This window comes from Mirounga leonina, unplaced genomic scaffold (genome assembly GCF_011800145.1).
Source record: "Mirounga leonina isolate KUSES-001 unplaced genomic scaffold, KU_Mleo_1.0 Mir_170, whole genome shotgun sequence".
Classification (NCBI taxonomy): Eukaryota; Metazoa; Chordata; class Mammalia; order Carnivora; family Phocidae; genus Mirounga; species Mirounga leonina.
Genome location: NW_023270433.1, coordinates 8,071,906 through 8,098,552, shown reverse-complemented (window position 1 = coordinate 8,098,552; position 26,647 = coordinate 8,071,906). Strand labels below are relative to the sequence as shown.

Below are 26,647 nucleotides of genomic sequence, written 5' to 3'. Positions count from 1 at the left end.
CTCTCTCTCTCTCTCTCTCTCTCTCTCACAGTCTTCCTCAACATGGCCCTTCCTTTGGGGTATGACCGAATCAGAGATGTCAGACAAGATAAAGGAAAATAAAAAAATCCTGCCCTCTTTTCTTAGTATTACTGATGTTATGCATATGTTAACACCCTGTCCCTGAACTTCTGCATCAAAACAAATGCAAAAGGATTCTGCTACTCTCTTCTTTGAGGGAGGCTCTGCCGCCTCCCTGTGAGTGAGCTGGGGGCGGGGGGGGGGGGGGGGGGGGGGGCTGTTGCTCTCTGCGCCCGGTTTCTCACTACTGCCCCATTTCTACAAGCAGTTACTGGTACTTCAGGTTTCTTTCTCTTCCGAAACCAGTTTTCATTATGTGTATTTTCCTGGGAAATGTCCATTTCATGGAAGGTTCTGATAATGCTTGTATCATCTCAAGTAGCATTCTGTCATGCTTTAAAAAAATCTCTTTCTTCTTAGCAGTTATGTTTTCCTTATTATCACTCTATATTCATGTTTGTTCTTCGCTTTTTAAAATCAGACTTGCTGGTGATTTCTTGGAAGTGTTTACTGATTGCACTGTCTTTTTAAATCTGTAATTTCTGCTCTGATCTTTTATTGATTACTTCCCCTTGCTGTCCTTGGGTTTTGTTCATTGTTCTTTTTGGTATCTTCTAGAGGAAAAATTGAGGCATCTCCCCTCCTAAAGGCCCTAGCTCCCCACGTGCCACCTGGGACTTGGACCCATCTTCAAGTGGAGAGAATTAAGTCAAACAGCCACCTTAAGGGAAATTAGTCTGGCCATGTGTCCAGGGCATCCCATCCCTGTAGGGGATGGCAAGAGTGTATGTTGGTGACAGCCAGAACTCTGCACCACATTGGAAGAGCCGGGGCAGGGGGCTTCTAGGTTATGTGGTATTGGACATTTAGATAGGTGCTAGTAGACATTATTTCATTCCTGAGTCGGATCTTCCAACAAAGGGGAGAGTTTCGATTTTCTATAGTTTTAATTGGCCAGATCACGAGTATGAGGAATAATAGAAAATTATTGACAGAAACAGCTTCTCTGCTGCATTAAAAGGATTTTTTTCCTGCAGTTTTATTTTTCTCATCCCTAAGTTCCCTGGAGCACTGTCTCCTTTCCCATCGGCTGGTGTACCCGTCCTCCCCGGGGCCCTGGGCAGCGTGGCACCTTCTGCTTTACATAGCTGGCTGCCCGAACCGGCTGTGAGGGGGAGCCCTGGGACTGCCATTCGGCCAGCTGGCACCAAGTCACTCTGCCAGCGTGACCAGTGAGTCACCTGCCCACCTACACCCTCGCTAACCTCAGACGGGCCCTGCCGGCAGATGTCCTGGCTGCTGGCTGGACGTGCTGGGTCCGATTCCGTCACCAGCGGCCTGGCTTTCCCTTGCATGTGGTGACTCGGGTTATTTGGCCTGTCCTTCACGCTGGTCGTTCCTTTATGATAGACCCGGTAGAATTTCCTTGAAATTTCTTGTGTGAGTCATGAACGTCCGGTTTCCAGGACTGGCATAGATCTTACCCCCAGTTTTATGTTCCTTTGGTCATTTCAGGAGGAATTTGGCCTTCATCTAGTCACATATTTCTTACTTGGTGAGTGTGTAGTGGACATCTATACGTGTCAGACAGGGTGCTTCGCTCTGGGGATGCGGTGGTGAGAAAAACAAGCCGTCACTGTCTCCGTGGGGCTTATCATCGGGGTGCAGGGGAGCACAGGAGGAGAACCGGCATGAATCACATCATCACACAAAGAAATGTAAATCACAACTCGCAGGAGTGCTCCAGCACTTGTTGGGGTCATTTTCCCCAGGCAGTGAGGTCTGGCAGTGAATGTGGAGGATGAGGAGGAGCTCTTTAGGGGAAGATGGGAGAGGGCCATCCGGGCAAAGGAGTGCTCTGCGCGCCCGTCCTCTGGTGGGAAGGACCAGGGTGCTGGGACGGAGGTGGGACTGTGGGACAGCTGGATTTGTAGTTTGCCAAAATTGCCCGGCGGTGTGCAGATTGGGCTGGAGATGGTGGACGGGTGCCTTGACCTGCTAGGAGGCAGGTGCAGTCATGCGGATGAAAGAGGACAGTGACATGGATGCAGAGAGTGGTGGCGGAGATGGTAAAGGTGCAAGCGTCAAACGTGTCAGCCTGAAGCCCAAGTTCTGTGCCTGTGGGCTTCAGATCAGAGGGAGCCAGATTCCGTCCAGCCATCAGATCATTAAACGTGTTCTTCCTTTCTGCTTCCTGAACCTTTTAAGCAAGAGAAGCAATTAATTTCTCGTTCTAATCTCACCACAGCAAAGGGCATTATTGCCTCTGCCTGGCAGTGTCTGGAATATAGTGGTGGACATTTTACTTTTGTTAGGTGAACGAATGAACGAATCAGTGAATGACTGTCAGCTCTCCTCCCAAGCCTTTGAGTCCTGGTTGAGACTAGCTAGAGTGAAGACTGTATCTACAGACCTCTAATTCAGGGGAGCACATGTCCCCCTGTCTCTTTATTCACCTGTGGCAGGTGTATTAACTGATGGCAGCTCTCTTTTCTCTCCAGATGTAACCTCAGAACACTTTTCCCAAAGCCCTTGAGGCAGCCTACACCAAGAACACTTGACTTGAAACCTATTTGCTATAACCTTTATTTTACTATTTTAACAGACAGTGAGTAGAAGCTCACAAGCAAAGAAGAAACTGACACTGAGTCCTCTATCCTTCCCCCATGAAAATGGCGATGACCCCAGGAGACCCACATTCATCTTGCTCTTGTGCTTGAGAATTGGCCTCTCTAAACTAGGAGACAGGCCACCAGACCTCACTTCTGACATTAACTGCAGAGTACAGGGGTCCCCAGGGCTGCGCTCAGGTTCAATAATTTGCTAGAAGGGGACTCACAGAATCTAGTGAAAGCTACTAGGCTTGCTTATGGTTTATTACGGCAAAAGGATACAGGTTCAGATTAGCCAAGGCAACAGACACATGGGACAGAGTTCAGGAGAGGTCCAAATGCAGAGCTTCCCAGTTGTCCTCTCCTGGTGGGCTTGTCCTCTCCCGGTGAGCTCAAGGACAGCAATAACCCATCCTGGCAATGATATGTGACGGTATATACACCAGGAAAGCTCACCTGAGTCTTGGTGTCCAGAGGTAGATCTGATACCGTGTAACCCAAAGCACCCCCTGCCCACAAGTCAGGTTATTCTCCTGTGTGGCTCAAAGCCCAGTTAAAAAGACACTCCTGCTGGACATTCCCAGGGCTTAGAGATGACCTCTCAGCAGCCGAGGGCAAAGGCCAGAGCTCTCTTGGGCAGGGTTAAATTCTTTACCACATAGCCTCTGTTGCTTGTCTTTGGTTTATCGAGCGTGTAATAATCTAATGCCATAAACAGCTAAAAATACACAGAACAATATTTTTATTCCACGGAGGATGGTTAGGTGGGGCAGCGGGTAGGTGAGGACGATAGGTTTCTGAAATCTGGCTGCCTGCATTCATATCCCAGGCCTCCCAGGTACTAACTAGGATATGACTATGGCTGCTTATTCTACCTTCCTCTGCCTCAGTTTCCTTATTGGTAGATGAGAACAATGATGGTACCTACCCGTGTTGCTATTTTGAGAGTTAAATGAGAGAATGCTTGTGAAAGCCGAACAGTACGTGGCTTCTAGAAGTGCTCAATAAATATTACATACTATTATTTCTATATTTAGCGTGGAAAAGATTTATCAGCCTTTTGCAAATAATTTTCCCTGGGAATTTTTGTTGGGATTCCCCTTATTTTTTTCCATTTTCACACTTTCATATCTCTTAACATGAGTGAAAATAAGAGATAACCATCTTTCTTAAGAAATCGTGTTATCTGTTTTACCAGGTAAGTCTTGAGAGGTAAGAAGTGTCCTCCCCAGGGCAAGCGCATTCTAATGAGTCTGGGAAATGGAAATTCTTGGCAGATCGTGGCTACAAATCGTGGGTAGATTTAGGGGTTAAAAAAAGACATGTCATTTTCCCAAGTTGCTACTGAGAAATCTAGGAGACTTGGGAGAAAATAAGTTAAAGCTCGAGTCAATAATTTTAGGACTGATGCACCAAGCCCTGATCTCACTCATCTCATCCTACCAGTGAGCTCCTTGAAGACTGTCTATTTGCAAGCATCCTGTTGCCAGAGCTCAAATAGAGCCTGCCTGCCTTGGAAGGGGCTAATTGGCCTTTTGGAGACCATTTAAAACTGAATGAAGCACAAGAGCTTTCTGTGATGTTAGTAGAGTTTTGAGCTCATGCCAGCCATTAATTGTTTTTCAGGCTTTCCTGTGAAGATGGCCAAACTTGAGACTTGGCTTCCAGTTTTGCCATTTGTGAGCTGCACTTGTCCACATGTGATGTGTATTAAGATTGTTTTTCCAGGGAGCATCGCTTTGATATTTCTCAGTATTGGAATATGTTCACATTTAAATTATATTGAAAAGGTTCACATTTAGATCTGATGCTCTTGTTTTCCTACTCTTGCCAGTTAGGGGGTCCTCCCTCTTCAGCTTCCTACAGACTGTGGAGACCAACTGTGTGAGGGCTTGGCTGACCGAGCTTCAGAAAGACCACCAGCTTCTAGGCTAGGCCCTCCAGCTGTCGTTGGATTTGGCTTACTTGTAGGACAGATACAGACAGACAGAAGAGGCTTTGCACATGGCGACGCAGCTACCTAACTGAGCGCTCTCTTGTCCCCTAGCTTATTTCCAGTGATGCCGATGGAGCCATCCAAAGGGCTGGAAGATTCAGAGTGGAAAATGGCTCTTCAGATGAGGTAAGGAAGCCCCACCCCACCCCACCCCACCCCAGTATTGTCACCAAGCACATGATTATAGCACCTGGGTTACAGCAGTGAACGGTTGGTGATGCTCATTACCGCAGAACACTTGCCTAAATGCAGCCTGGGAAGGGCTCAATGGAGCTCTTCCAAGCTTTGCTTGAAGCAGGCGTGAAGGGAAAATGCCATTATTCTCTGTATGGAAGGTACTATTAATAGGGTGATGCATACCCTTTAAAAGATCTGTAATAAAGCCAGGGACATTAAGGTGGTCTGCCAGCAGTGGGACCGAAGAAGAATTCACAGCCAGGTCACCTTTGTGGGTGGCCCCAGAAGCCCAGCTCTCCCCCTTTGCCAAGCTGGTCAGCTCAGCATTGCCCTGTGAGCAACACAGGGTCTAGGAGAGAGATGCAAAAGTTACTACAATTACCAAATGTCATCTTTATTGAGGGAAGACGCCAGGAAAGGTGTCTGTCCACCATCCTTGGGCCCAAGCCCTCTTTCTGGGGTCTCCTGGTCTTTCTTGCTGCTGGCCACAGGGACTCACCTTGCTTGTGATTCTTCTTCAGACTTCCACTGCCCACTCTACCCCTTGAGGTCTACCCCCAAAACTGCAGAGTGTGGTGTGAGCCCCAGTGTTTTCCATCTTTGCTACCTCCCTGAGAGGTAGGCCATCAGAGTGCTTAAGCACCTCCCACCCCAGCTTTGGAGTCAGACAAGCCTGGGTTCAAGTTTTCGCTCCCCCATCTCCTAGCTATATGACCCTGGGGAAGTAACCGAGCCTTTCTGAGCCTCGGTTTCTTCGTCTATAAAATGGATAGTGTCTCTGTATTATTAAGAGAGTCAGTGAGCCAAGCTTGTAAAGCTGTACTCGTGATGATGGTGGGGTTGTTAACATAACCAAGCTATATTGCCAGCCTTGCTTTCCCGACCACCTCCTTGATCAAATTCTTGGTGAAGGGCTATGCATTTAACTTGAAAGGCCCCGGCATTTGGGACGTTATTTCTTATCTTCAGCTCCGGCCTTCACCAGTGCTCTGTGAGGTACAAGGAGGCCGTCCCATCTTAGGCTGGACTCCTGAATAGGTGCCCACATACATCTTGTCCACAGTGATGTCAACTGACCCACACAGAGGAAGGAACTCCCAGGGGAATTTGCTTCTGAAGCTTGGAAACAGCCCTCCGCAAATGGCCCAGCTCCTGACACAAGATGGTCTTAGTACCACAGACTCAGGTAGCCTGCTGTGTGCCAGGAGCTAAGCCCGGAGCGGAAACCCTGAGTCCTCATTTCCCAGTGCTCAGAAAGCTAGCAGCTCCCATGCTGAGTTCCTACTTTGGGAACCTTAAGTGCCAGAGACCCCAGGGGTTGCTGTACCTCAAGACATCCTTGTGCTCCCAAAATTTTTGCAAAACCTTAGCCCAGCCTGAAATGAGCAAACTGTACTAGACTTCCCCACCCCGTGTAAGCAGAGCTCTGCCGCCTGCCGGAACCAGTGTCCAGAGGCAATCCACACTTCCTAAGAAAGGCATAAATGTGGTCCTAGGATCCCCAAACACTCCTCGCCTGGCTGTGTCCCCTGGCCCTGCCCCATGCCAAAGGACACGTTTTGGACCCGGTCAGGGATTAGAAATCGCCTCTGGAGGATCATGGACAGGAGTGGCTCTAGAGTCAGACTGCCTGGGTTCAGATGGTGAGTCCACAGCTCACTAGCAGAGTGACCACTTAACATCTTTGAAGCCAGTTGGTGGAGTTACTGATTTCACAAATCACTGCGGTCTCTTGTGTCCAAAACAGTCCTGTCTCAGATTGCCTCTCTGGGAAATATGATATCAAGGCTCAAAGACTGTTTTCAGTTGTGTTTCTACCAGAGCCACCAAGCGTGAGTGCTCAGTTGGAGCACTGTGGCTGGGTCTTGCATTGACGGCCTTCAGCTAGAAGCCTGCGGCCAGTGTTAATGCACACCCTGATAAAAGACCGGAGTGCACCTGAGACTCCGAGGGAAACCAAGCTGGCTTGCTCCGAGTCCCTTAAAGTCATCCGTGCACTATGTATTAAAGTTTTAAAAATTCTACTCTTTTTTTTTTTTTGATTTATTTATTTATTTATTTATTTGAGACAGAGAGAATGAGAGAGACAGAGAGCACATGAGAGGGGGGAGGGTCAGAGGGAGAAGCAGACTCCCCGCCGAGCAGGGAGCCCGATGCGGGACTCCATCCCGGGACTCCAGGATCATGACCTGAGCCGAAGGCAGTCGCTCAACCAACTGAGCCACCCAGGCGCCCTAAAGTTTTAAAAATTCTAAAAAAACAAAACAAAACAAAAAGTCATCCGTGCACTAGAAGGGACAATATTTGTAGCTGCTTAAAATTTTTCAAATGCACGAAGAAACAGGTTGCAAAGTAATTTCATTACTGGGTTATTTCTCTTTTCTTACAGCATTTTAAGTGTTCTTTATACAGTACGGATCCTAGACCCTAATCAAATCCGTGATTTGCAAAAATTCTCCCCCATTCTGCAGATTGCTTTTTCACTTCCTCAATTGTGTCCTTTGAAGCAGAGACGTTTTTAAATGTAATGATGTCTCGTCTACCTAGCTTTTCTTTTTTTTGCTCATGCTTTTCACGGCGTTTCTAAGAAGCATTGCCTAGTTCAAGGTGGCTCAGTCACTTATATATACTGTTTGGTTGAAGACAATGTCGAATTTGCCTTGCTTTCTTTACACACAGTCAATACAATGGTTTTACCATCTGTGACAAATCATTCCACTATGTGACGTTGCTGGGGCTCTCCGTTGTGTGATTTTTCTCCTGGCCTGTGCTCATGGGGTAGTAGCCTACTGTGTGTTCCTGTGTTCGTGGCCGCCTAACTGTGCTGGTGGTGTTCTTGAAAATGAATTTTTCGGATTAATGGGAGGCCCAGGTTGAGTCTCCTTTTGGTAGGGAGTGTTATATCATGATTTAAAATAAGAAATGTATATTTGGGGGGCACCTGGGTGGCTCAGTCGTTAAGCGTCTGCCTTCGGCTCAGGTCATGATCCCAGCGTCCTGGGATCGAGCCCCGCATCAGGCTCCCTGCTCCACAGGAAGCCTGCTTCTCTCTCTCCCGCTCCCCCTGCTTGTGTTTCCTCTCTCGTTGTGTCTCTCCCTGTCAAATAAATAAATAAAATCTTAAAAAAAAAAAAAAAATGTATATTTGGTCTTTTTCTCAGTTCCTGACACAGAGCTGCCCAAACCTGTGAATTTCCTTAAGTGTGGAGAGTGATCAACGTGTCTTTTGTCATGTTAATGAAGTGACTTTTGGAAAGCCCCTAGGGGCAGGGGCTGGTCACCAGAGGAACCTCCCATACAATTACAGGGTTAGAACTTTCAGTCCCACCTCTGACCTCCAACCTTGGGGAGAAGAGAAGGGCTGAAGATTGAGTTCAGTTGCCTATGGCCAGTGATTTAATAAAACACGATTTAATCGATGATTTAATCAATCAGTGAAGTCTCCATAAAAACCCAAAGGACGGGGTTCAGAGAGCTTCTGGGCTGGGAGACACGGGGAGATTTCAGGGGAGTGGCATGCCCAGAGGGCATGGAAGCTCTCCACACCCTTCCCTATGCTTTGCCCTGTGCATCTTTTCCTGAGTTATATCCTTTTATAATGAATCTAGTTAATAGTTAATCCGGTAATCTAGTTAGTAAAATGTTTCTCTTGAGTCCTGTGAGCCACTCTAGCAAATTAATGGAACCCAAGGAGGGGGTCATTGGAACCTCCAATCTATGGCTGTTTGGTCAGAAGCACAGGTAGGACTGAGCCCTTCACCTGTGGGATCCAAGGCTGTCTCCAGGTAGACAGTATCAGAACAGAGTTGAATTTCAGAACACCCAGCTGGTGACAGAGGGGTGATGTGGGGAGAAAACACATATTGGAATTGATGTCAGAATCGAAGGGAGGGTTTGCATTTTCTTTTGCCAGACACTGAAAACTAAATTCCCAGCCTGAGACTTCCCAAACCACCCCAGTGATGCAGAACAGAGCTGCAGGTTTACGTGAAGCCTGGCTTGTGGGCACAACACCTCAGAGCACTCCTCGCTCAGCTCTCCTCAGCACTGACAACCTTCCCTGTAGCCTTTGGGATACAGGGGGTCTCTTCCGGGTCACCTTTTCCTTGAACGTGTAGCCCTTTGGGTTCCCAGCTTAATGTGGGGTGGGTCTCCTATTAGACTGACCTGCTTCAGCGGCTCTGGGGGTTTGATGCTCTGCTCTCTGGTCCCATGAGGCCACCAAAACCCAAGTTTAGTTTTGCCCAGATTGACAAATACCCTCAAGCTAAAAAAGATGTCCAAGGTCCTCTTACCTCTCTGGGTTCCCACTTGCCTCTGTTTGGGCTGGTAATTCCAGACTATCTTGTGAGCACGCCAAGGGCTTTTAAGGAGGTGCTTTTAATATTTCAGCAGTTTTAGTTTTTGCCATGGGAGGGTTGGTGGAATAACCTAGCCCACCATTACCAAAAACAAAAGTTGTATCAGGAGTGCTTTATCACATAACAAGTCATGTCATTCATTCAGCCCTCATTTTTTGGATCCTTTCTCGGTGCCAGGTAGTCTGTGCACTGGTGATGTAGGGGTGGGTAAGATTGCTGAGCTTCCTGTGCTGGTGGCCTCACAGACTGGCAGGGGGAGCAGTCAATATAAACGGATAACACGAAAAATGGTGGATAGCAAGTGTTGGTAAGTACTGTGGGGACAACAGACGGGGGCCTGGCGCAAAGGAAGAGGAAGAGCCCTTTTTAGCTGGGATGGTCAAGCAGGGCTTCACCAGGGATGTCACAGTGAGCCTGAGGCCTCTGAGCAGTGCTTCTCAGGCCACTGGTGGTAAAGGACCCGCTTTTTAATTTCCGATCTGTTGCAGAACTCAGTGTGGTCCTACTATGCGTGACCAGTCTGCAGCACCCCCTTCATGTGTCGCCCCACCCACCAAACTGAGTAATACCCAGATAGGTCTGGACTCTGTTTAAAGAAATGAACCTCCTGAGCATGACTTTGGTGACACAGTAATGTCAAAATGCTAGTAAAAGTTCCTAAATGCTTCTCCACTGCTGTACACTTCATCATTGAGCCGTAAGAAGTTTGCAGATCAGTGCCCATCCATCAGCTGTTTCTCATGCCTGAGAGTTCATCTAGGCCAGTCCCCCACCCCAGGCAAGAGTCCCTGCACCAACTTCGCCACAGTCAGCTCATTGGTCCCTGCTTGAACATTTCTGCAGGAATGGGAAACTTGCTTCCTCCTTGATAGGTTGTTTTCCTCCAGACACTAGGTGAGTAGCCTACAATTCAGTTCAGTTCTGACACTAACTACCAGAGTTAGCCCCCCAAGACTGCCCTCATTTCAGACACCAGTCACAAGTATCAAGTCCCCAGGTCACCCACACTTCTGTCCCACTTGTCTATAATGTCATCCCCCCTCCTCAGGCTCAATAATTTGCTTAAAATGACTCCTAGAACTTAGGAAAGCATTTCACTTACTATCCCCAGTTTATTACAAAGGATACAACTCAGAACAGCCAAACGGGAGAGATGCACAGAGCAAGGTATTGGGGGGTGAGGGCGGGCACAGAGCTTCCATGCCCCAGCTAAGAGGACCGCCCTCCCAGCACGTTAATGTTTTCACCCAGTTGGAAGCTCCCTGAACTCCACCATGAAGGGGTTTCACCACATGAGCATGACTGATCAAATCATTGGCCGTTGATCATTGAATCAGTCCGCAGTCCCTCCTCTCCCACAGGGTTCACCGTGGGGCTGAAAGGTGCAAGCTTCTGATCAAGGCTTGGTCTTTCTAGCAAGCAGCCTCATCCTGAAGCTCTGGAGAGACCCAGCAAGAGGCACCTCATTAGAACAAAAAGCGCTCCGGTCACCCTCATCACTCAGGAAATCCCCAGGTTCTTTTTATTGGACAGAATTCATCTGTCTCTATTTTCCACTCAGAGTTTCTATTTACATTTTCTGTAAGGCTTAGCCCTCTTCATAATGGGCCTCAAACATTCCAGGACATCTGTGGCTCTTCTCCTAAGACGTGGACACCGTTTCACCCATCGTCATCCTCACTGCTGCTCCTGGGCCACATGTGAGGTTGTTAATGTTAGGCTGAAGTGGTCAGAACTGAATTCGGGGCTCCAGGTGCACCCCACACAGCCACAGGGTGGAGTAGGCTCATCCCCTTCCTTGCCAGGCACAATCTCTTTTTATGAAGCCAGTGATTCATTATGAACCTTCGATATGCTCCCCCTCTCACCCCGGTCTTCCTCATGGTGTGGTGGAGACAGTTTTGGAGTCAAACAAACTTGTGTTCAGACCTCACTCTATCACTTACCAGCGATGACTCAATTTCTCCAAGCCTCAGTTTCCTGATGGGTAAAATGGTTGCAAATTCCTGCTTTTTGGCACCTGGCCTTCCCCATCCTGTACTTGTGCAATTTGGATTCATCCCCAAATGTAGGATTTTCCATTGTCCATGCTAAATTTAATCTCATTAGTATGTCCATAATTGCTAATTGTCAAGAGTTTTGGTTTTTTTTTTGACATCTTCATTCTGTCACCTGTCCTATTAGCTAACCCACTGAGAAGCTTTATATTACCTTCAAATGTGCTTCCCCTGCCATCTGTGTGCTCATTCAGATTATTAATTAAAATGAGTGTGACCCCCGGGTGGATCACTGGAGACCTCCCTTACAGCTCACTTGTATGTATCAATTAGTATATTGTGGAGCAGAGGGACAATCTTTCAGCTTTTTATAAATCAATCTTCCTTCGTGTGAGAGGATTCTCTTATACATTGTTGGGGGATATGTAAACGAGTACAATCTTTTGCGAGGGAAATTAGCAATAATTAAAAATGCGCACACCATTTGGCCAGTAGTTCTACTACTAGGATGTGTATTGTAATGTTATTTATTTTTTCTTATTATTATGTTATGTTAATCACCATACATTACATCATTAGTTTTTTGTGTTTTTTTTTTAAGATTTTATTTATTTATTTGTGAGAGAGAATGAGAGACAGAGAGCATGAGAGGGAGGAGGGTCAGAGGGAGAAGCAGACTCCCCGCCGAGCAGGGAGCCCGATGCGGGACTCAATCCCGGGACTCCGGGATCATGACCTGAGCCGAAGGCAGTCACTTAACCTCAAACTGAGCCACCCAGGCGCCCACATCATTAGTTTTTGATGCAGTGTTCCATGATTCATTGTTTGCATATAACACCCAGTGCTCCATGCAGAACATGCCCTCTTTAATACCCATCACCAGGGTAACCCATCCTCCCACCCCCCCTCCCAGAACCCTCAGTTTGTTTTTCAGAGTCCATCGTCTCTCATGGTTCGTCTCCCCCTCCTATTTGTAATGTTATTTAAAATAAAAAAAAAAAACCCACCTGGAAACAACTTCAGTTTCCATCAGTAAAGGAATAATTACACAAATTACATAAATTATGATACATTTATACAGTGGAATGCTTAGTAGCTATTAGAAAGAATGAGGCAGTAGTGTATGTAATACCACAGAAAAATGTTTAAGATACAGTTAGACCTAAAAGCAAGTTCCAGAATGATTAGTATATATCATCCTGTTTCCTTAACAAACAAAAAGGTAAATAAGTTTGTCAGTGTGCAAGTAAGTTTCCAAAAGGATACATAAGAATTAAGCAGTAATTGTTTCGAGAGAATGGAAATGGCAGGTCAGGAAAGCAGTCGGAGAACCTTGACTTTGCACGGCAGGTCCTTTTATGCCGTTTATGTAGTTTACATATCTCTACTCAACTATGGTGTTTAATTTTTCTAAAAATATGCGTAGTCACTAAAAAGAACAAGGTAGGTCTAAATGTACTGACATAAAATACTTCCAAGATATTTTTTTTTAAAGTTTTATTTATTTAAGTAATCTCTACATCCACCATGGGGCTCAAACTCACGACCCCAAGATCAAGAGTCACATGCTCTTCCAACTGCGCCAGCCAGGCGCCCCCTAAGATACTTTCTTTAGTGGAAAAAATCAAGTTTCATTGTAATAGCTCCACTAGCATCCCATTTATGAAAACAAATTCTGTGTATATATGGATAACAAATCCTTTGTGTATACACATATACGTGTGTGTGATGAATGTGTATGATATGTGGACAGGGGTGTGAACGTATATATGTATATAGCATATATGTATACAGCAAACACACCTTTGTAAATGCATACAAAGGTCTGAGACTATCCACACCAACCTGGTAGAATGGTTATCAGAGGAAAAGGGTGCGCACAGGGGCATGGAGGATGGGAAGAGACAGGAATTTTACTTTGTGTGTGGTTTCACTTTTTTCAACCAGCTTATATTTATTTGCATTTGCAATTCAAAAGTTTTTAGTGTTTTGTTTTGTTTTTTAATCCATCTTCCTTACTGCCAGCATTCTCTCAGCAATTTAAACCTAGAAACTAAAGTCAAGTCCGTTTAAATGCATTCTCTCATTACTTGAGCTCGCTCTGGAAAAGACTATGAAAACTCCCAGGTGTTCTATAAAACTAGGGGTCTCATCTGTAGTCCAAGTGTATGGTGCAGATCCCCTGCTTAAGTTGAACACTAACAAACATTCCGATAAAATGAGGGTGTTATATGTGGATTTTGATTACATTCTCCTCAAAATATCCTGGCCAGATTTGCTCAGTCCTCCTCCTTCACATCCCACAAGTATAAATGGGGTAACTAAATTAAATTAAATTAAATTAAATTAAATTAAATTAAATTAAAAAGATGGTGAAGGGGCACCTGGGTGCCTCAGTCGGTTAAGTGTCCCACTCTTGGTTTTGGCTCAGGTTGTGATCTCAGGCTCCACATTCAGCAGGGAGTCTGCTTCTCCCCCTCTGCTCCTCCCCACTCTCACACTCTCTCTCTCAAATAAATCTTTTTTTTTTTTTTTAAGATTTTATTCATTTATTTGTCAGAGAGAGAGCGCACAAGCAGGGGAGGCAGCAGGCAGGGGGAGAAGTAGGCTCCCCGCTGAGCAAGGAGCCTGATGGCGGGGCTCGATCCCAGGAGGATCATGACCTGAGCCGAAGGCAGACGCTTAACCAACTGAGCCACCCCGGGTCCCTCAAATAAATAAAATCTTAAAAAAAAAAAATAAAGACAATGAAGGCAACAAGAAGCTTTTGTGGGCTTTGGAATTTGTTGCAGGAATGATTCAGGATTTCTTAGTCTCAGGACTCATTTAACACTATGGGCATGTTCAGGCATGTCTGCAGCATAGAAAAATGTTCTCTTCATGACACCTTTTGGCGAACGTTTATCTAAAAGGACATAAAATAACTGTGAGCACTTGCAGTGTTAATCTTTAGTTGTTTGGCAAATATGCCCATCAGAATATTTCCTCCAAACTTGCTTGTTGATGTCAAAGAAATGAAGTGTTCCTGGTGTCTCAGTCACCTTAAATGTTGTAGACAAAGTTTCTATATCTCTGAAATCCTCTGTAAAATAGGTCATACTTAAAAGACTTAAGATGTACTGCAAAATTAAAGCCACAGTTAGGCACTGCTATGCCCACCCCAGAACCGCTAAAAGGAAACTGCCCGAGACACTAAGAGCTGGTCAGAGGACAGGGAGCAACTAGAGCTCTCCACATCTTGCTAATAGTGTAAGTTGGTGCGTCCCCTTTGGAAGTTTGGCAGTGTCTACTAAAACTGAACGTCTGCCTCCTCTGGTCCCAGGATGTATACCCAACATCAGTGAGTGCTTATGTCCACCAGAGACAGACACAGGACTGTTCATGTGACTTTATTCTTAACGACTCCAAACTGGAAACAGCCCATATGTCCATCAGCTGGAGGATGGATACATACACTGTGGTGTTCATACTGGGGACTAGGTACATGGCAGTGGGAGAGAGTGAACTTGTTACATCCCCAACATGGATGAGATGAACGTCACAGACGTGGTGCCGAAGGACGGATACACACTATATGATTTCATTTCTATGAAGTTCAAGAGCAAGTAAAAGGAATCGTGGTGATAGAAGTCAGGGTAATGGTTACCTTTCAGAGTATGACTGGGTACTCACTGGGCAGGTGAGTGAAGGAGCCTTCTGGGGTGCTGAAAATGTTTTCTGTCTTGATCCAGGGAGTGGTTCCAAGGGTGTCTACATATTTTAAATATCATTTACTGTTCACTCAAGATTTGTGCCCTTTTCTGTCCACTTCTGGTACTTACCATCAGAAGCTCATTTTTGGAGTCGTTCTGGCACGTCTGGTCTTGGGCAGAGAGGGTGCTTTTTGTTTTTTCTTTGCTTTAGTCTCCTTTCTTTGTCAGTTCCTGCGTATGTTCTTGTCTTTACACCTCATCATATGTGATTTTAACAAGGGACAGGAAGTGTCTCACTCTGCGAGACTCACAACTTTTTTGGTGTTGGGGTCCCCCCCATTTTAGTTAAGGATTCAGTGAAGACAGAAGTTAAGTAGGTAGCTTTTTGATCATTTAAGAAAAACCTCATAATTGACACTTTGTACTTGATAGAGATTTGGGGCATGCCACTGGCCAGAGTGCCGTCTCTGTGAGACGCTCCTCCGATGTTATTCCGTCCTGCGGTTGCTAGTGTTCAGACCTCTGGGAGGGAAGAAGGCAGAAGATCTAGAGTATGGGGGTCAGCTTTTATGTCTTTTGACCCCCTTGGCAATCTGTGAAGCCTGTAGACCCCTTCTCAGAATATTTTTGAATGCACAAAACAAAATACATAGGATTACAAAGGAAAGCAGTTGTGTTGAATTAGTTATCCGAGGGGCACCTGGGTGGCTCAGTCATTTAAGCATCTGACCCTTGATTTCAGCTCAGGTCATGATCTCAGGGTTGTGGGATCGAGTCCTGCATCGGGCTCCCTGCTCAGCGGGGAGCCTGCTTACGATTCTCTCCCTCCCTCCCCCACCTCTGCACACTCTGTCTAAAAAAAGAAAAGAAGTAGTTATCAGACTGATTTTTTAAACCTAATTCATGATACAGTAATATACCTCCTTTTTTTATCAGTACATTAAGTAACAAATCCAGCAGCAGGGCTTATAGCTATTGCAGTTTTGAACAGTCAGGATTGTAAACAGCATTCAAGATATCTGCAGCCACTATAGTGAGTTGTGAAAATATCTGTGATTTGTGTGTGTGTGTGTGTGTGTGTTTGTGTCTGAGAGAGAGAGACATGGTTCCCAGGGCTGTTCTACTGTAGTTTTTTGGGTTTTGTTTTTGTTGTTGTTTTGCATACATTTGTAATTGAAAGAAACATTTATTTTTAAGATTTTATTTTTAAGTAATCTCTGCACCCAGTGTAGGGCTCAAACTTACAACCTGAGATCAGGAATCCCATGCTCTACCGACTGAGCCAACCAGGTACCCCAAGAAACACTACATTTTAGTTTGAAGTTAGGGAAATAATGATTTTTTTTTTCTTTTTGCTTCACCCAAGTTCATGCCCTCCCTGGATTCTTTTAGAACCCCTGGCATAGAGCATTGCTTCTCAAAGTTTAGTGTTCCTCAGAGTCACCTGGGATGCTTGTGAAACTACAGATTCTAGGGCCCCACCCACAGAGATCCTGAGGGGGAGGTCTAGAATGGACCCAGGGTGATATTTTAACAAACCTAGAAGCACAGAGCTAAGACCTGGTGCTGTGCCATGCAAGTCTGGGAACCTCCAGAGGCCTAAGTGTCCTGGTTCCTTCAGAGTCTCCTCTCCAGGCTCTGCTGATGGTGTCTAGGATCTCGGGCCTTGGGACAATGGCACCAAGATGCAGTGGCATCTGACTGGCGAAGGCCAGATACCTGAGCTGGACCCCACCTGTGTCTGGCCAGCTGATGCCTGAGGCTGGTTGGTGAACCCCAAGGTCATGCCACAGCTGCATGTTGCCCCGTGGCATAGTGCACTATGGATCGGCACTGCCAGTGGTTTATGATTATAAAGTGAATACTGTTGACAATGAAACATCCAGAAATTCTACTGGGAACAAAATCCCATTATGGCTCTTCTTGAGTCACACCAAAAGGTCAAAACTAAGAGGCAACATCTTGAACAGGGGATCAACATTAACATCACCAATGAGGAACAGATGGATGTCTTGATGTATGATAATCTGAGAAGGACAAGCACCACTTGTGTAGCATTCTGACCGGGTATGCATGACCTGAAGCTCATCGTCACACAAACCCAGAATGAGTCATGCTCAATTTTATTTTATTTATTTATTTACTTTTAAAGATTTTATTTATTTGACAGAGAGAGACAGCGAGAGAGGGAGCACAAGCAGGGGGAGTGGGAGAGGGAGAAGCAGGCTTCCCGCAGAGCAGGGAGCCCGATGCGGGGCTCTATCCCAGGACCCTGGGATCATGACCCGAGCCGAAGGCAGAGGCTTAACCGACTGAGCCACCCAGGCGCCCTGAGTCATGCTCAATTTTAAAAAAGAGGAGGGGAGGTGTGTGCTGTATTCTTGAAAAATGTCAGTGTTGTAAAAGGCGGAGTCTGGAATGTTCCAGAAGAAGGGAATCTAAAGAGACATGACAACTCAGTTGTCCTGCACTCAAGAGGGAAAATTCTTTAAATGACATTTTTCAGTCAATTAACAAAATTGGAATGCAGATGGTAGATTAGAGGTACCGTATCCATGTTAAATTTATAAAAGTTGGGAAAGCTATATTGTGGTTATATAAGAAGATATCTCTGTTCTTGGGAAATACACACTGAAGCATTTAGGGATAAAGGGCTATTCTGTATCTTAGTCTTAAATGGTTCAGAAAAAATTCTGTGTGTATGTGTTTGTGTAGACAGTAGTGAGCAAATGAATAAATGGGATATAATATTCACAGTAGGTAAATCTTAAAGGGTATACAAATGCTCTGTGCCGTCCTATTCCTGCAACTGTTATGTAAGGTCAAAATTATTTCCAAATTAAAATATGTACATATATATATGTATACATACATAATCAATAGCTGATTTTTTTTTTAATTCAAGAAAATTCAGTAAAAGTACAATAATGCTAAGAAACATTAACCTACTTTTTACTCCTTGGGAGTAAAGGGCAGAACATAAAAAAGAAGACAGACAATGATGTAATGGTTAAAATTTTTAAAAAGAAAAAAAACAACCCTCCGAAATTGGCACTGACTCAGTTTCAACTCCACTGCTTATGAGCTTGGCTACCTTAGGCAGCATAGCTGAAGTGTCCGAGCCTCGCTTTCTTCATCTGAAAGTAGAGGATAAAATAAAATATATGTCATAAAGTTGGTGGAGATGCTATGGAGCTAATGCATATAAAGTACCCTTAAAGCTCTCTCAGTGAGTGTCAGTATTTCCAGAGCATGAGAAAGACAGAAAGCATCCTAATTCACTTTATAAGTAATATAACTCTGAAAGTATGACAGAAATTCATACAGAAAAGAAACCTATAAGCTCCACCTCACTAACAAATATACATAATTCATTTTTTTAAAAATCCAGCAGTGTATCAAAAGAATACTATAGACCATGACCTAGTAGGAGGTATTCCAGAAATGTAAGAACCATTCAGCATCGGAAGAGCCAGTAGTATAATTCATTACATTACTATGATTTTTTTTCCCATTTAACGTATTCTCTCAATAGTTGCCAAAAAAACTTTCAGTGCAATTCAATATTGATTCCTGAGAATGGCCTCTTTGTAAGCTCGGAATTGAAGGAAACCCCCTTCAACATGATAAAGCAAGTGACCACAAACGTCTAGAAAATCACCAGAGGCATATGGGAATCGGAAAAGTATGTTCCAGTCGCCTGCCATATATACATGGCACAAAGTAGATGCCAGTGGAGTTTCGGTATGATTGCATTTGGTAAGAAAATTACATGTGTGTGTCCGTGTGAGGAAAAGATGAGAGGAAGCCATACCAAATCATTCGTGGTGACTATCTTTGGAGAGAGGATTCAGATTGTTCATTATGTTTATCCATAATTTCCCCATTAATTGTGTTACTTCATGACAAATTTTTTAAATTCTACAAAAAAATATGAACTCGAATAAGAGGCTGCGGAGATGTATTCCAGGTGAAATGGGCCTATTACAGGGGGTACCAGACGGAAGGGCTGCCTCTAGGCGGCACCAACTCCCAAATATTTGGAAGGTTTGGACCAGAAAGGAGAGAAATTTCAAGTTGATTCTCAAGCTGGAAATAGCTGAGCCCGCTGGTTCCACTCGGTGCTTTTCCCTCTACCCCAAGGACCTTCAGAATGCTTCTGTGATGTGGACATGGTGTCTTTTCTCATGAAAACATGTACTTACTGCCCTATTTGTACCCTTTTGACAATGGCCTCTCTGGTTCTTTGGCCCCTGGTTCATTGCCTGCTTCTTGTTTACTTTCTGAATATGACTCTTACTGGCACAATTTTGTTTGATTCCAGAATGCAACTGCTCTCCCAGGGACGTGGCGAAGAACAGACGTGCACCTAGAGAACCCAGAATACCACACCAGATGGTATTTCAAGTATTTTTTAGGACAAGGTAACTATGCCATTATGGTGGTTGGGAAGAAAGGGTATTCAAAATGAAAATTAAGTGTTGGTGTCATTTTTTCTGATGCCCTAAAAAGTGTGAAACTAACCAGTTTAGGGACACTAATATCCAGGTTAATAGCTTTTTCAATTGAAAGATTCAATTCAGTCTCAGCCCTAGGATTTTTCATAAATATCTGAAACCCATATATGAAACCATAAGGTTTTTTGGTCAGTTGTTTTTGTCCCTTGGGAGTTAAAGGGGACCTGATCATCTAAATAGCTATTTAAGACGCAAGAAGAATTTGCAGGGTGGAAAACAACTTCAGACCTAACAAGGCAAGTTGTCCTGTCTATAGTGAGTTTTGAACACTTAGTTCAAAGCAATGAGGCAAAAAAAAAAAAAAAAAAAAAAAATGGATCCCTGAGCTCCAGGGCCACCACAGAACTAGAGAAGCGTTGTCCTGTAGGCTCTGGTGACGGGTATTTGTCACCTACCACGTGCCAGGCAATTACCCTGGCAAAGGCAGTCATTCTCCCTACCCTCACAGAGACTCTAAAATGGGTCTGAATCCTGGTTTTGCCATTCTTAACCACAGAAGCTTACACTGGTCACTCTCTACTTCTCTGAGACTTAATTTCCTTATCTGTAAGGTGGAGGTATTACTGTTACATACTGAGTGGGTTTGAACGGAGTTTCAGTGATGCTGGAGAAACAGCCAAGCCCCGTGCCCGGCACGAAGCAAGGGCTCAGTCCTTAATAGCAGTGTACATATAAAGTGAGGGGCTTGGGTGAACACATGTGGGAAGGTGGAAAACGGGAGTGTGTCTAATGACAGGAGAGACTGGGAAGGGGAGAATAATCACTGTTTCAGGATTCGAGAGGAAGTAGATAAATTGCTTATCAGGCTAATGCATGTGTTTATAGAAGATGTGATGTGGGGACTATATAATGAGAGTGATCAGACCCAAATTTTAAAAATCTGATACTGTTTTATTCTAAGTTCACTTACTGGACAAGGCATATTTCTTTATCAAGAAAGAAATTAGCGGGAAAGTTGTCATCCTCCCAAATGCTTGAAAGCATAGTGCCCAGAGCAGTGGTGACTTTAGAGAAAACTGATGCCATTAGGTAGATGCCAAGAAAGGAGTTGGTGGATTCAGGGGCTCAGTGGTGTCATCAAGGCTGGCCCTCCTCAGGGTCACAAGGTGGTTGCAGCACTTCCAGCTATCACTTCTAGGCACCACCATGTCCAGAGGAAGGCGAAGGCCATCTTCAGGAGTAAGGAAGACTTTCCAGAAAGCCTTTCCATTTCTCCTCCTGTCTCATTGGCCAGAACTGGTCACATGTTCGTTTCTGAACCAGTAACTGCCAAGGGGAGTGGAAGCATGACCAGGTTCTTTCCAGAGCTGGGTTTGGGATTCTTGTTCCCTGCTCGTGTGGGAAGGAAAAAATGTCTACTCCCACCAGGGCCTAGAGGAACCAGCACATCTTCACTGTTCTGAACCTGTCTCTTTTCCAGTCCATCAGAATTACATTGGAAATGATTCAGAGAAGAGCCCCTTCTTCCTGTCTGTGACCCTCTCTGACCAAAATAATCAGCGTGTCCCTCAATACCGAGCAATTCTTTGGAGGAAAACAGTAAGTACCTCGCTTGTACCTACAGCATCAGCACCATCCGGAGTTTGATTAGTGTCATTTTCAGAACCATTGTGGTTCAGGTGAGTCTTTTTCTATGAGGTTCTTTGAGTTTGGATATTCAGGATTACACTCTTCAGAGGTGGAGCCTTCAAGCTCTGAGTATAACCACAACTTCCCCCATACGAGCCACTACCTGAACATGTCCAGTCCCTCCATCTCTGGCCAGTGGAATACAAAAGTGTATTTTACAGAGTATTAACCTTAGCTGCTACTAAGACTGAAACTGACCAGCTGGCTTACCTTCAACTAAAAGAAACAAAATATATTCGAGGAATATAATGCTATTACAGGGGTACAGCCCATGGGGTGCTTCTGTTTCCCTGGGTCATTCAGTCAAGCACTGAATCAGCTGTGCTTCTAGAATTTCTTTGAGGCTTAGCCCCTTTCATCAATTTCCTGAAGTAGGAAAATGACTCAAGGCTTAACAAGACAAGTACCCCCGTCCATGGTGGCTTCTGAGGGCAGTGACCTGAACGAAGGCAAATCATGTCAACTCAGGAATGCAGGCCTCCCTGTAGCTCAGGAATATTCTCTTATGTTCACTATCGCAGCTTTTCCTTCTCTTTTCTGATTTCTTATAGTAATTCTTAGAGTTGATCTCCATCTTTCACCTCTTACCTTTTCTTATTATTTTCTTCCCTTGGGTTTTTGGGTTTTTTTTTCCCTTCACTTCTGAGAGAATTTTTTCATAGGCATTACGGACACTGGAAAGAGCAAGGATTTTGGGGTTAAGCAAACCAGGGTCAAATTACATCAGTAGCAAATTCATTCATGTCAATTTGAGAAAATTGCTGATGAGCTCCATTTTCTTCTTTGTAAATTGGGGAAAATTCTGGGCTGTGGCTCACAGGGTGCTGAGGACTATATTAAGTGAGATCATGTTTGAAAATCTAAATCATCAATGAAATAAACCACACTCAGAAAACGTTAGTCCTGGGGCGCCTGGGTGGCTCAGTTGGTTAAGCGACTGCCTTCGGCTCAGGTCATGATCCTGGAGTCCCGGGATCGAGTCCCACATCGGGCTCCCTGCTCGGCGGGGAGTCTGCTTCTCCCTCTGACCCTCCTCCCTCTCATGCTCTCTGTCTCTCATTCTCTCTGTCTCAAATAAATAAATAAAATCTTGAAAAAAAAGAAAATGTTAGTCCTGTTATGTGGTAGTCTCGCTTTATGGGTGCAGTTGTTGAAAGCCATTACCTAGGGGCACCTGGGTGGCTCAATTGGTTGGCATCTGACTTCAGCTCAGGTCATGATCTCAGGGTCCTGGGATCCAGCTCTGAGTTGGGCTCCCTGCTCAGCAGGGAGTCTACTTGTCTCTCTGCCCCAACCCCTGCTTGTGCACGCTCTCTCTCTTGCAAATAAATAAATAAAATCTTAAAAAAAAAAAAAAAAGAAAGCCATTACCTAATAAAGTGTATGCTAATTTTTATCTCAGCAGCATAGTATCTCAAAAATTGCTATGTATATCTTTTTGGGAAATACAAGAACTTAAACAGTATTTTTTTAATATACACACACTTCAAAAAAACAGTAATTTTTATATACATACACACGTATATAAACACAGTTGCATACATACATACACATACAGCAACTTCAAAAAGCCCAGAAAGAATTTCTAGGAACCATTACAGAATAATGTAGTTAGGAACTTTTTGTGATGATTAAAAATAGTAAGAGTACTAAAATAAAATCTAACATTTATTGAGCACTTACTATATGCCACATACTACTATACCAAGTCTTCCCCATGCATTATCTCAATAGGTATTATTGCGCTTTAAATGACATGGCCGAGGCCACATGCCAGAAGGTGTCAGGCCAGGCAGAAGCCAGGACTGCACACCGAGCTGTCAAGGCTGTACGTAATTAATTCTGTATGTAATTCTTTGACTCATGCTGTCTCTCTCCCTAGACTGTGAGCTCCATGAAAGTAGGGGACATAACTGCTTTGTTCTCACCCAGCCCGGTATCTGGCACATAGAAGTAGCTCAAGAAGTATTTATTGAATGAATTAATGAATGACACCAAAGTCCAGCCTAACCTGTGTGCTCTGCTGCCTCTGTTTATATAAATGTCCATGTTATGTTGCAGAAATTTTTCTCTTTTTAAGCAGGTTTAAGATAAAAGTCTAATGTAAACCCGAGTTAGCTCTTACTCATGAATGATTTCCTGCAGAAAGGTTTTGGCTCTCACCTCTCTCCCCATGCCACTGAAATGGGGTTCAGTCATATCATCATCAGAGCTGTCCTGGAGCAAAGTTGATGCACTGGTTTTAGAAGATAATGGTGAAGGACTGTGTGCCCATTGTTCTCAGGTGCATACATGACGGTCTTTTCCCTTTATTCACCCAGTGAGAAGTGATCGTGTCCTTTTCTAAAGCCTTTTATCTTCTGCACCAGGAAGACTCTTTTCTGGCCTGTTTGGGTTGGGTTTTTTTTTAAGATTTTATTTATTGGAAAGATTTAAGATTTTATTCACTGGAAAGTACCTGTCACTGAAATCCATGGTCCCAGCCATTTGCCCCTTGTGGTGAAGTCATTGCACACTGTGACCTCTGGGACCTGATCCCAGGTCTCGCTAGTCACTGAGCCTCTCAGCTCTGTCCTTCTCACCAGCACATCCCCTGCAAGCCACGGGGCAGGTGGGGAGGGGCAGAAGCATTGCTTTAGGCTTATGTTTCTAATCTTGCTGACCATCCGCGCTTGAAGCTGCTGAGTTATTGCCCCTCGTCAGGTTCAAACAGGTTCTACCTGGACTTCAAGATTCCTACAGAAGGCCGTGCCTGGGAAGTGAGCCCCTAATCCAAATGTTCTTAGATGTCTCCATGTCTTATTTTAATATGTTTCCAGTGTCCCTCACCCTCTTTGAGGCCTGCCCTCTGAACGGCAGAATCAAGGGCTCCAGCATCTAACGCCTTAGCTTTCCTACCTTTCTTCTTACTTCTTCCACCAAAACAAGAAAGGGCAGTTCTGTACTTCTGCCACCTTTCTAGAATGGATTTTCTCCCCGTCCTGTCTTCTTTCTTCGGGCAGTAACAGCCGCCCCACCTCCTCACCTGGGAAGGTTGCCAGGTACTAGAGGAAGGAGGGTGAGGCAGATGCAGGAGGGAATTTTGCTTATTTTAATTTCTAAAGATGTTGTCTCTGTTACATTATAAATTGAGATAAACACTTTGAAGGAAACAAAGGCAGAATGATATGGGAGACCAACTTCAGATCAGATAGTGCAGGAAAAGTTTTTCAAGGAGGTGACATTTAAAGAGACCTGCAGGAGGAAAAGGAACTAACCACATTAAGAGTAAGAGACGGGCACCTGGGTGGCTCAGGCAGTAAAGTGTCTGCCTTCAGCTCAGGTCATGATCCCAGGGTCCTGGGACTGAGCCCCGTGTCAGGCTCCCGGCCCAGTGGGGAGTCTGATTCTCCCTCTCCCTCTGTCCCTCCCCTTGCTTGTGCTTTCTCTCTCTCTCTCAAATAAATAAATAAAATCTTAAAAACAAACAAACTAAAAACAGAGTAGGGGAAGGGGGCAGGCAGGGAGCATTCCAGAAAGAAGGAACAAGGAAGACAAGACAAATGAGGAGCTCGGGGACTCCTGGCGCCAGGAGAAGTCAAGGAAGAGTCATTTGACCCGCAGGACCCCGTGAAGGCAGTGGGGCTGGCCTGATGAGTCAGCCCCACTCTGTTGAGAAGTGCGGTGCCTTCCCCAGAGCCTCCGCTCCGGAGCCTGCTGTGTGTGCCGGGGCAGGGTGGGCGTTGGCCACCAGCTACAAGTGCTGAAGGGCTGGGAGGGACTGAAGAAATCAAAGCAGAGCTTGGCAGGAGGGGTCCGTCGTGAAGCCCCTTTGGGCCCAGAACTAGTGCTCAAGGCTGCGGGAAATCCAAAGAAGCGTATGCCTCCGCCATGAGCTCCCATTCCATTCTAAAACAGACACACAGCTACATGTGTGAGCCCTGACCTAAACAGTCTTGTCTATCTGTGCTGTGTTTCTTCTAAACACAAAGACAAGACTTAAAAAAAAACACAAAAAAAACCCCCTCATACTTACTGTACAAATTCCATCCAGACAATGCCCTTAGTAAAAAGAAGAGGCTCGGGGCACCTGTGTGGCTCCGTCGGTTAAGCATCTGCCTTCGGCTCAGGTCGTGATCCCAGGGTCCTGGGATCGAGTCCCACATCAGGCTCCCTGCTCGGCAGGAAGCCTGCTTCTCCCTCTCCCACTCCTCCTGCTTGTGTTCCCTCTCTCACTGTCTCTCTCTGTCAAGTAAGTAAATAAAATCCTTTTAAAAAAGAAAAAAGAAGAGGCTCAAAGTCCAGCTACTCAGGGATAATCACTGCAAGGGCCTTAAAGACACTGGTCCACGCTCACACACACACACGATCGCGCGCACACACACAGCTGCCACGTAAGGGGGTAATGTCCGACGCGCACTTGCACATCCTTGCAGTGATCACTTGGTGTTTCCGGATACGTATGTGTACTTGGCTCTGACCATGCCTCTGTTGATCCCACTAGAAAACAGAACCGAAAGGTGTTTTTTGTTAGAGGGCAACTCTGCAAAGCTACAAAAGGGAGAAGATGGGGAAGAAGAGCTTTGCCAGCATGCGGTGAAGAAGATTACAAATCCACAATCCCCTGAGCCTGGGGTTTCGCATCCGTGTAGGCAGCTTATGAAGATGTTACCATCAGCCAGGCAGGGGCTGGATCCTCTCCTATTCCATATATTCCCCCTTCAGGCCGCCCTTGGCTTCTCTAAAACTGCATTTGTTGTGCTCGGTGAGAAGAAAAGGTAGCCAAGGTAGGGGTTGAGCAAGAAGGTCAGATTCAAGACCCTCTTCTAGAAGGGTTGGCATCCCATACAGGTGACCACAGTGTAAGGCAGGCCGGGGCCAGCAAAAAAAACAAGGCCACCGAAATAACTCAGGTTTCAATGGGTGAGTTATGTGGAATTTGAAAATGCCTATTTTCATCATAATATTCCCCTATATTGGAAATCTTCTTAAAATCTCTTTAATGTAAACTACATTGGCTAAAGAGAACCCATAAGAAGGGCTCTGTCTAGTGCAACTTCTTTTTTTTTTTTTGAAAGATTTTTATTTATTGAGAGAGAGAATGATAGAGAGAGAGCATGAGAGGGGGGAGGGTCAGAGGGAGAAGCAGACCCCCTGCTGAGCAGGGAGCCCGATGCGGGACTCGATCCTGGGACTCCAGGATCATGACCTGAGCCGAAGGCAGTTGCTCGCCCGACTGAGCCACCCGGGCGCCCTAGTGCAACTTCTGAGGGTTAGCTGGAAAGACGCACTCCCCAGCCTGGAGTGCGGGTGAGGTTACTGGTTCTCCAGGGGCATGGTGTGAATGTTTAGTTTACCAAAAGAGATCATGGGCTTGTCGAGGTCGAAGAACTCTGCTACTGTGACACCAGTGTTCAGGGCTTGGACAGATGGGTTGGCAGGTGTTCTCTCGAAAACACAAGGAAAACCCTATATCCTTCTTTGCCCATTTCCTACAAGAAATGCCCTGCGCCTTTTCTAGCAGTTCGTGCTGCCAATTTTATTATTAGTCAAGGTTGGAAAGTTTTAAATGTGTACTACATTGTAATCCCTTTTGCTAAACGTGCAGTATAAATCCATTGTGGATT

General features: G+C 45.2%; 1 protein-coding gene across 2 annotated transcripts in view; it reads left to right on the top strand.

The window, feature by feature from the left end:
- The window catches only part of GARNL3 (GTPase activating Rap/RanGAP domain like 3), a 127,095-nt gene that overhangs the window by 40,054 nt on the left and 60,394 nt on the right, over positions 1 to 26,647 (top strand). For both annotated transcript variants that reach the window (XM_035015772.1, XM_035015773.1), the window contains 3 exons: positions 4,720 to 4,794; positions 19,220 to 19,319; positions 20,833 to 20,951. In XM_035015772.1, the coding sequence (XP_034871663.1) occupies positions 4,720 to 4,794; positions 19,220 to 19,319; positions 20,833 to 20,951 (294 nt within the window). The remainder of the gene's footprint in view (positions 1 to 4,719; positions 4,795 to 19,219; positions 19,320 to 20,832; positions 20,952 to 26,647) is intronic.